Source organism: Ascidiella aspersa, chromosome 7, assembly GCF_963924565.1.
Source record: "Ascidiella aspersa chromosome 7, kaAscAspe10.2, whole genome shotgun sequence".
Lineage (NCBI taxonomy): Eukaryota > Metazoa > Chordata > Ascidiacea > Phlebobranchia > Ascidiidae > Ascidiella > Ascidiella aspersa.
The window spans coordinates 8,263,515-8,274,066 of record NC_139453.1 but is presented as its reverse complement, the minus strand read 5'-3'; the positions used below and the strand labels follow the sequence as shown (position 1 = coordinate 8,274,066).

General features: G+C 37.2%; 1 protein-coding gene across 2 annotated transcripts; it reads right to left on the bottom strand.

Annotated features, from left to right (window-relative positions):
* Window positions 1-8,638: 8,638 nt before the first annotated feature.
* On the bottom strand, window positions 8,639-10,311 carry LOC146137559 (E3 ubiquitin-protein ligase XIAP-like). 2 transcript variants are annotated; one of them, XM_083394127.1, is made up of 4 exons: window positions 9,664-10,311; window positions 9,250-9,411; window positions 8,836-8,927; window positions 8,639-8,753 (listed from the first exon to the last, which is right to left on the bottom strand). In XM_083394127.1, exons 1-4 carry the CDS (start codon window positions 9,681-9,683, stop codon window positions 8,704-8,706), a joined length of 324 nt encoding a protein of 107 aa, XP_083250253.1. In that variant the 5' UTR covers window positions 9,684-10,311; the 3' UTR covers window positions 8,639-8,703. The 2 variants fall into 2 exon arrangements, with proteins under 2 accessions (XP_083250253.1, XP_083250252.1); XM_083394126.1 differs by having other exon boundaries at window positions 8,660-8,927.
* Between the last annotated feature and the right edge of the window lie 241 nt (window positions 10,312-10,552).

Here is a 10,552-nt window from a genome sequence, read left to right as displayed (position 1 = left end):
CTTAATTTAGCTAAAAACTTAACAGATAGGCCTACAAATTAAAAAAACAAAAAACAAAATAAAAGTCGTTCTTTGTTTCTCTGACCAAATCATTGTATGCTCTAGGAGTCTAGGTAGAGTGTCTTCAACCTATTTTTTTATATCTACACCATTGTTACTACTGTGTGAGCTATGAACCAACCAACTGGGTGTTCCATCAGGTTAACTGGTCTTAAAAAAATACTAAAAACATTGTATAGTAGTTTACGATTTGATCGACCGGCAATCCTGAATTAGCTATTAAAGGCTTGTCCTATAAAGAAGCGTGACGGTGCGGATATTCTTTTGATCCCTAGAAATACAATTTTAGGTTCTCCTGAAGCTATACTCCTTGTTTTTCATATGCTAAAACAGTGAACAGTGGAAACTAATAAATGTTGGAAACCACGGAAGATCGTAAAAATAAACACATACATATTAAAACTTGTCGTACACCATTTGGAAGCACGTTGGATCTAAATAAGTAGTATTTACCCCCTAATTAGGTTAATAAACAAACTGAACACTCATTTAACGTGTCTACGTTATATTAAAACAATATTGAAAGCACTTCCTTACTGTGTCGGTGTCTGACTCGCAATGTGCCGGGTCTCAAAGTTTAATTTTCTGAAAATACAAACTGTTTAGCACCATACCGTTCTCTGCGTTTAACACTAAGTGAGGACATTATCCTGCAACATTAATAAACAACGATTTAGCTGACTGTTTTTTGTAAGTAATTACCTTTTTTCAAGCACCCGGTAACCTATGTCATATATTAAGGTTTTAAGTCATGCTTAAAATTTACTAATTAAACAAAAGTAAGGTATTTTAGTATACTTGCTAGGCTTCCAAAAAATTTAAAAAGTCTAATACAAAGTAAATCGGACTCAGTTCACGCAAAACATCAATCGATTTATTGTAAAGCAATTTAAATTACTAATTTGATCAACACTAGATGCGCCGTGTCGTACCTTAAATCATCATTCCAACAACATATGACGTAGATTATCGGGTGCTTTCTTACAAAAAAGTGTTTTTTACAAAAAAGAGTCAGCTGAACCATTGAAGTAATTTTAATAGCCAAAGGTACCCGGTATATTCGTATAAGAATAATCGTTGTTCAATACTCATTAAGCATTAAGCAGGCCTAGTATATACCCATGTTTGTCTCATTGCTAAGTTATTGCAATATGACTATAGAAACACTTTGCTCGTGACAAGTCTACGTTGCAACGTACTCTTTTTACTGAAGGGTACTATCTAATCCAACACAAGCCTTACCAATAGACAAACAAATCAAGACCTTGGACCACGTTTCTGTGAAAGCGATTTACTGGAAACCTTGGCGTATGAAGGTAATCATTTATTTAGGCGCGCCATACGCTATTTGAACAGCAAGTTTAACATAAGCCTGTGCGCTTGTCTTTTCAATCGAAATCGACATCGTAGATGTTTCCAAAGAGTCATGGTCGTTTCAAAATAGTTATGGTATTATATTTTTAATCATCAAGCCAACTTGTCAAATATGAAAATAGTGATTTCTTACCTAATACTTGCTGTTTGCCCAACGACTTGCTTTACAAACCTGGCTTAAAATCGCGCGGATTAAAGTAACTGGGGTCGCTACCCGTATAAAGTCAATAGTATAACAAAATATGGAAACATGCGTCATGTAGGTCAAAACTTGGGCAAGACACTTAAATTGTCAAAAATGACAGCATACACATTATTAGAACGTTGCAAATTTATCTTAGTGGAACTCAGAATAAAGTTTCAGAAGACTTCTCATACGCTATATAACTGTTAAACTTAATGCAGTAGTATATGGTTCGCGCGAACCTAATTCGTATTCATTTTTCCGTAAATTAGTATTACCTGGCATAGGGCCGTTAAATTCTCGCCGGTATGCTCATGATTTGAGAAACGAAGGCACCCATGCGAAGCGCAATAAAAGGTACGTCAGATTAATATATCGTTGATAGTTATAGGTATGCACGGCGCATTTAGGGTAAAAAGATTGCTTTTATTGCCCATTCGTTGGGTATTTCTGTTTGAAAACTTGCCCTGTTGTTCGAATTCCGTGAAGAAAATGGGCTGGAAAAAACAATAACACACTTGCGGTTAGAACAGTGGTTCTCAACCTTTTTTATCTTACGGACCGGTAAAATTTCAAAACAAATTTTGCGGACCAGTGGACCTTCAAAAATCAAAATCAACCCAAAATGCAAATATGACAAAAGTATGCTACTGAAATCAAAGAATGGAAACTTAAATTCAATTGGCAATTTGCTGCTGTCTCTTTGATATCATACGTGTTATACGTGGTTCTATTAAAGTTTTTCACATACAACTGGTCCTAAAATTTAACTTTAACTATCTGTAGCCTACTTTTAAACAGTTGGGCACAACACTTGCATCGTGTCGTACGATAAAGTCCAAAGTAGACCATTAACTCTATGGTACGTCACAATGTTGCGAATTACAAAGCTGGCGAAGTTCTAAATTTGATGGACAAGCCTTCAGCATCTTGCATTTTGTAGTTGAGATTTAAGATTGTAATATATTTGGCGGACCGGCAGGAAAGTTAACGCGGACCGGCACCGTTTCGCGGACCGGCGCTTGAGAACCACTGGGTTAGAATACCCTATACCAGTGGTTCCCAACCTGGGGTCCACGGACACCTTTGGGGTCCGTGAGAAAGCATTTGGGGGTCCGTGATTACCTTGATGAATTTTGGGGAAAAACGAAAAACGAAAAGCGAACTTTTTACTTTCATTTCTCTCTTTAAATGCACATGTGTCAAGCTCAAGCCCGCAAGAATAAACTGTAAAAAATGTTTTTTTTATATAAGTTTGTTCCGCCTCACGTCAATGAGAATTCCATAATGCCGAAAAAAATCAGCGCCAAGGATTTGGCTGTGTAACATTGGCGAACATCCCATGAAAACTTTTGACCTAAACCTAGCTAAGTCGAGGTTGATTTTTCGGGTGCCAACTGCCAAGTATCTATTTTACTTCCATTTGCCGCAACAAGCTGAAGATTCTTTTGACAGCTATTGTGATCCATTCGTGTCGCAGGCATTACGCTCACAGAGGCACCGGAATCAACCAAGTATGACCGACCAGCTGCGTGGTCAGTGATATGCAAGAGGCGGCAAGAATGACCAGAGGCACTAGCCGCCATTAGTGGCTGGTCGAAGCGATTCCCGCAAAGCTACACGGTGGAACGCATTTCTTGGCGTTGTCCCCGAAGTGACGGTGATACGAACACAAAACTCTTGGAAATGCAATTTTACGCGCGAAAGGTTGGTGCAGGGACGCCGGAGCGATTTCAGGGCAAGGGGGGCGACTTTTTTGGTAAGGACAACATAGACCGCAGGCGAGAGTAGCGAGCCGAAATATTGGGTGGGGGGCGTGGATACTTCCCCTGAAAATTTTTTGCGGCCGCGCTCTCTAGATTGGCTTAAAATGGTACCAAAAATGTTTCAACAAATGTCAACCATGTCATTTTAGAGCCAAGTTTCTTATAGAAAAAATGCGTGTACAACAGTGCTTTATGATTTCCGTCGCATAATATTTAACGTTATGAAAGCAATATATCATTTTTCATGAAAAGGGCACTTTTGCCCCCCCATCCCCTCCACCCCTTGCCCTCCTTAGCAAAGGACAGGAGGGGCGCTTGCCGTGCACTTAAGTCAAGTCATTGACTTAAGTCATTACAACACTGCCTAGATCCTCAGGTCGCAAAAATTTTTGAAGTTTTTGATGTTGCTATATTCCGATTCTTGTTATTAGTGCTTCTTTTAGTCTTTCATATGGTTAATCACGTGAAGGGTGCTGAATGATGTCTCTCACAACAGTTGCGATGTCGGGTGAGAGCAGCAACCGCGTGGTTAAACTTAGTAGGCGATTGCGCGACACCTCTTACGCTAAATTGCGCTTCTACTTGTAGAAACCAGAGCTCTGGGTCTTGTGGCGAAATGGCGTTTTTTTATGGCAACTGCTGTTATAGTATCTTCTGCCATTGCAAAACGTTGTTTAGGAATCCGTCATTAAAAGATTAGTTCACGTCGGCGGTCACCATTTGTAGACGCACATAAAACACAACCTCTCAGCAGCGCGTAGTTTAATCGAGTGACCTTACATGCAACACAACGAGACACAGCGAGGCATAACGAGACACAAGTCGCGTGTCGCGAATACAATAATGAAACGACACGCTACAACATGATTAGTCCGTATAGAAGTGGTTTTCGACCGTTGTGTCGCTATGTGGGTCCTGGTCCATGAAGTCACAAGTGAAATGCTAGTGTACATATATATATATAAAGTAATCATTTTTTCAAAGAAAAGATTTTAATGAAAACTAAAACAGTTTTGCACTGAGTGTATTTCCACTAGGTACATTTCTTTTTTTCACATTTTTTGGACCGAAATCAGAAGATTTCCAAATTTGTATTGTAAGGTCAAATTATGACTTAACTTCAAAAGAAAAGCCCCCCCAAAATTAGGTGGGTTCGCGGTAAAATGTTTAAGAATCCCTGGATTAGAGTACCTAATAAGTTAAATAGTATTTTCGTACTTTGTGTTGCGTTGATTTGTTTTGTTCCAGCTCGTTAATGGTGACTTTTTTAAAATAATAAACCAGTAAAATTAGTGAATTAATACCAATTAAAGCTGTATTTTGCTTAGCAAACACCAAAAAGAAAAAAGCATATAAGGTTTTACGTCTAAACAATTAAATGAAACCCATTTTTCCCGAAAAAAAGTGTTTCAATTAAAACCCTTTGGAAAACGGGAATTTCTTAAAGTTAGTTGAATTATGACTTCTCGTTATAACGTATTTTCTGACGTCATCTCTTAAAAATTTCCCCTTCAGCCCAAACAAAATCCAAGACACCCCTCATTAGTCATTTAACATTCCTTCACGTCAGCCACATACTTCGCACTATATGTATTCATTATTGTCGCTAGAGGAGGTAGAGATTTATTTCTTGAACATTTGTTTCTGTATTGCCGGAAACATAGACGTGGGTATTAATATTCAACCCGTTTGTGTGGGTAAAAAGTTGACCTTGGCCATCGTTGCTTCAAAACACCATGTCGCAGACTGGTTACCCTATGTTAACCTACGAAAACCGAATAGAACGTACGGGCAAAATTTTCGATAAAGCGTTTCGCGCAACAACTTTAATTCGTATGTCAGCCAATCGTGCAGAGGATACGAAGCGTTCCAATGCTCGACTGGCCAAGCGGCCAATAAAGCAACCAATGAGAAGCCGACACTTGCTGTTGGATCAATGCTGGTTTCGAGCTAAATTATGACGTAAACTCTGCCCGCCTTTTTTCCCTCGATGGATCTACCTCGAGGTGCTTCCCCAGAGCAGTGAGTCGGGTTTCTTTTCGTTAGTTCGGTTCGCAGCAGCTACAGTACAGCATGACATCATCCTACATATCACATGATCCTATGACAAACGCCAAACAAAGCTTCGTTCTTATCCGTTGCTAAGGCTGTGTTGGACTCCAGTCATTAAAACGAAATAAAAAACATCATTAAAATAAATAACAGTTCGAAATAAGATCAATATAGGACTAAATCTCATCAGTCGGAATAGGGAATAACTCTGAATAGGACCTAAAACCTTTAGATATTGTTGATACAGTTCTTGTTTTGTGTTTACGTTGAATAAACATTTGTAGTTTCTACATGCCGTACAGATTCGATGCTCTCCAATATATCCATGTTACCAAAATTGGGTGTTCAAAATATTTTTAACAGTGATGGTGTAACTCAGGGATGTCCAACCTGCGACCCGCCTGATGTTTACATGCGGCCCACCACTTATTCTCAATTTCAGTAGCCTTTATTTTAAACAATTGTTTATACTATTATTAAAAGGTGTAAAACGCGTAGTATTGGATGTGGCCTAATTTAATATATTCTCTTAGAATATAATCGAGTCTAATGTCGCATTTCAATGAGCACGCTTTATTGTTAAGCAAGATGTGTGTTTTTGCGGACCGTTTTAAGGAAATAAATGGTGTCGTACCATGGCATTATACAGCACGTAAACTGCCGCGAATAGAACTTTGCTTTCCCTTGGTTAATACTTGCGTAATTGCGCACAAGTTCTACATGGAAGAGTGGGCGTTTATAAGTAAAGTTGTTTTATGACGTCACGATATGACGTAACCTATGACGTCACCCCTTTAATTTAATGGGATTTGCGGCGCTTTGAATTTTTTTAATTTGCAATGTGGCCCATTCTGCTAAAAGATTTGACATCCCTGGTGTAGCTTATAGGCGGCCATTAAAGGCCCACATAACCTTTCAGAAATGGCCACAATAAACAGTTTCATGTTTATCGACGTTAACATGTAAAAAATATGTATAACATTTGCAACTCTATTTGACGTTTTTTCCCTTCGTCATACAAACGCGCGGTGTGTTGCAATCGCAATGCGTTGACTAGGTTTTAATGTTGGCTGTACAAATGTGCGGTGTGCCTGTGTAGGTCTGATGACCAACGATTAAGGTCGCCAAGAGGTCGTAAGAAGTTAAGACTGACTGTTGCCGTCTCATCGCACGATAGAAAATGAAAATTTGGCAACATAAACAATATAAAGTTTTTTTTCGCCTTGCGCCAATCGATAACATCTTTGCGATCTAACAAAACAAGAATACGAGATATTGCACAAAAACAACACACCAATAAACGATCTATATGTATGTTGTACGCAGCCTATGCTGTTGCAATAACTACTATACAAGATGACGTGTCGACTATACATAATTCGTCTTGAAGAGTCCCTTTTTTTTTCTCTGTAGGATTTGTGCTTTTGGAGTCAGACAAACCTACTCCTTTGAATAAAATCAGCTCAATTGCAGAACATTGTTGCATTTGCAGTCTATCACGAGACTAGCTCTTTACCCGTCAACTTCAGCACCTCATGGGACTTCCCCAGGTACCTGAGCTCGGTTGCTTTTGCCAGACGACATTCGGCGCCTGTCTGAAATGTGAGTTATTGTATCTTTTTAAAAAAAGGAAAGGCTGTAACGGCCTGTTACCTTGACACGTACACGTTCGTTTTCAAAATAGAGCACCACTGCAATTTCAAGTCTTAACTGTTTCAACAAATTTCGCAAACGGCGGTTTCGGTTTATTATGCGTTCAGCCTAAAGTGTGATAGGATTAAACACCCTGTGAAACTACAAGCAAACTTACAGAGCTCTACCATTTTGATCTTTCAAAAATGTTTGTGATTGCTTTAAAATAAAACCTAAACTTAAGTACATCTGCCTATAAAAAAGTTGCTTTTTTATGAAACCTGACGCTTCCTTCTACTTTCATCAGTCTTTCGACTTTTAAAAAACGGTAATCCCTGATTTGGGAACGCTAACAACACGATAATAGATTTGCACCACGTTATATTTAAAAAAATATAAAATGTAAAGCATTTGAAACAGAGAAACAAAAAGTGTTGCATCCAGTAGGTCAGGTATGCTAAGAGTGTGCCTAAGGACAATGCAAAGTGACCTGGGTTAACGAGCAACCAGAGTAAAATATATTGCCTATACGCAACATTTTATTATGCTAGTATCGCTCATCTGGGCGTACGCAAGCCTGCAGCCATATGGCTGATTTAACTGGGAACTGACAGGTGCTGCTACCAAAGTGTACAATAGTGTAATAACAAGCTATGTGTTTAGTTACCGGTAACTGGATTTTAATCACAAGGGTTGTTCTTTAGTACATCAAATAAAAATCATTTTAGTTTACAACAGGGGTGGACCATTCTTTTTAAAGGGGGTGGCATAAGAAACGGAAAGCGTCATGTCGGGCACATCGAAAAGGGTTTCTCAATACACATAAGACAAAGTGTGATTTCTTGTAAAAAAAGCTATTAATATTTTTGTCTTGTCTAGCTGGTAGTAGTGGGAATAGATTATGATAACTTGCAAGAGTAATTTATTCAATAAAATTTTCTAAAATTAATAACAATATGTATAAAATCTTATTTTAAAAAGAACTTCTAAAAGTTTTACAAAAAGCAAGCTGTGGGCCGGATAAAATTGTTTCGCTTAGATGGATCTGAACTTTTTGTTCCCCAATTCTGGTTAAAGTGTGTGTTTATGTTGTTTTGTCTCTACACCAATTGTAAACAGACTGTTAACAAATACATATGAATAGAAAAACAACAACATTAGGTGAAAGTTTTGTTTATAATAGTTTGACAAACGCGTACATTCAGAAAAAACAAAAAACACTTATATGCAATAAGTGGAGATTGCGGGTACAGGTAAAAGATGTTTACCTAAACATAATTGTCAAATATTGACAAGAAACAATAATTTTATTTCAGTAACTCTGAAATCTTTGAAATCACAGTGTCACATTCAAATATGTTAAAACAATTTATAAGAAGGGTAAGTGGACAAATGGCGACAGTACGAATAGTATACAGAGACAGAAAACAAAAGTTTAAAGGCAATTTTATCCAGATAGTTTGTCAAATATTGACTTACGGCAGACATTTTGCTTTATTTCAGTAACTCTGAAATGTTTTAGACCAAACGTAACAGATAGTGAGAGCATCAAATGTGAGAAAGATAACTATCTCACATTTGATGCTCTCACTATCCGTTACGTTTGGTCTAACTGGATCATTAACCTGGACCACCTTAGGCTGTCCTGGTCAAGTCACCAAGAGGTGGAATATTCCGAAAGAAACCTGCAACAGAATAAAATATGTTATGAAAAGCTGATCACAAGAAGTGATATTTTGTTTTTCCCTCTTAGACCTAAATACTTACCAATTGGAATATTTCCGCTGGCATTTGCAAACTGGCATCTACCGTCATGAAAGGCGGTTCCAGTTTGTCCAAGATGGGTGCATGCTTGGCAGCTACATATATAACAAATAATACAAAATAGCCAATAATTCATTGGTTTATATCTAACATATAATACAAAAAGATAAAGTAGGTATCTGTTATCAATAAGAAAAGGACAATTAAAAAAACATTTTTTCAGTACTTTATTGACAAACTATACTTTGTGGATGTCAGTCCCTAACTTGGGATTAAAAATAAAATATTTTAAACAAATAACATGAATGTTATAACTTATTCTATTTGGTTATAGGCTTTTGTAAAAAACAAACAAATTAACACATAAGAAAAATCAATAAATTTTTATTGGAAAATCAGAAAATAAATTATTTTTACCTGAAGCACTTCACCACATCACCAACACCAGTGTAAAAGAATCCACCCGAAGCAAGATGTACTACGTCCGGGGGATGATTGCAGTGTTGGATTGGAAAATGCCGGAAAGAAATCTGACGACTTCTTTCACAATTAGGCTCTCTGCAAACGCTAGGATCATATCTGCAAAAAAACATTAAATCAACTCCAATAAACAAAAAAAAAACACTTAATTCAGTTAACTAAACAATCCAGTAGCAAATGGACAACCAGTGGTATAATCACATATACTTTTACATCCAGTTAAATAGGCTACAGTTATATTTGTTGTTGTGCAAGAGCGATTTATACATTTTATGTTAGAACTGAACTTTAATCGAGTAATAATTTACCATATTTTAATAATTTTGCAAATTATTTTTCATACAGACTTACTGAATTTCTCCAATCGCCATATTCACACACTGGTGAGTTGAACAAAAGAAGATGATAATAACTTGGGAATTGTCAGCAATAAACAGTATTTCGTTTACTTACTAAAATGACAAAACATAATAACTGAAGTTAGTCGTTATCTGCATACGTTAAGGTTTAATAATGTACAAACTGGTGCTAAATGTAGTTTAGTATCCTACAAACCTTCCATCAATAGGAAAAAAAGGGCGCTCTTTCAATTATGTACGTGAAAAATTATGCAAAAAACAAAACAAAATAATACCGCATACCACAACGCATATTGTTTGGGTTAGGGTGCGGGTTAGCGTTTGGGTGAGGGTTGGTCAAGTAATAGTATGTTTATTATTAATAATAACTTGACCCACCCTAACCCAAACAATATGCGTTGTGGTATGCGGCATTTGAAGAATTTTTTTTTTTTTTTATTAATTTTCACGTACATAAGTGAAAGAGCGCCAAAAAAGGTTACATTTCATTGATGCGAAATTTATTAAATTTTATCCGCCTGTCAGTAGTACCTTCTATACGGTGTTAAATTATGTCAATGCAATTTCTAAAAAACGACATGACTTAAATAAAATACATACTCAAACTTCAAAGTACTCTTGCCAAAAAACAGGAGCCGAACATAAACTTCTTTCACAACTGAATTAAAGGTTGCCGAATGCCGCACTCAAATAGTCTGCAAGATCAAGCTGCGTCATAACCTAGCGACTCACTTTGCCTTTTTCACTGATTCAAATTTTCTACGATTTTAAATTTGGGCTCTTTGTTGCCACCGCTGGCAGAAAATGCGAGGTTTATAAGCAGGAAGTCGAACCGTTTGACTTTTTCTGTTCAGGTTCGGTTCGGGTTCAACGATTTTTTT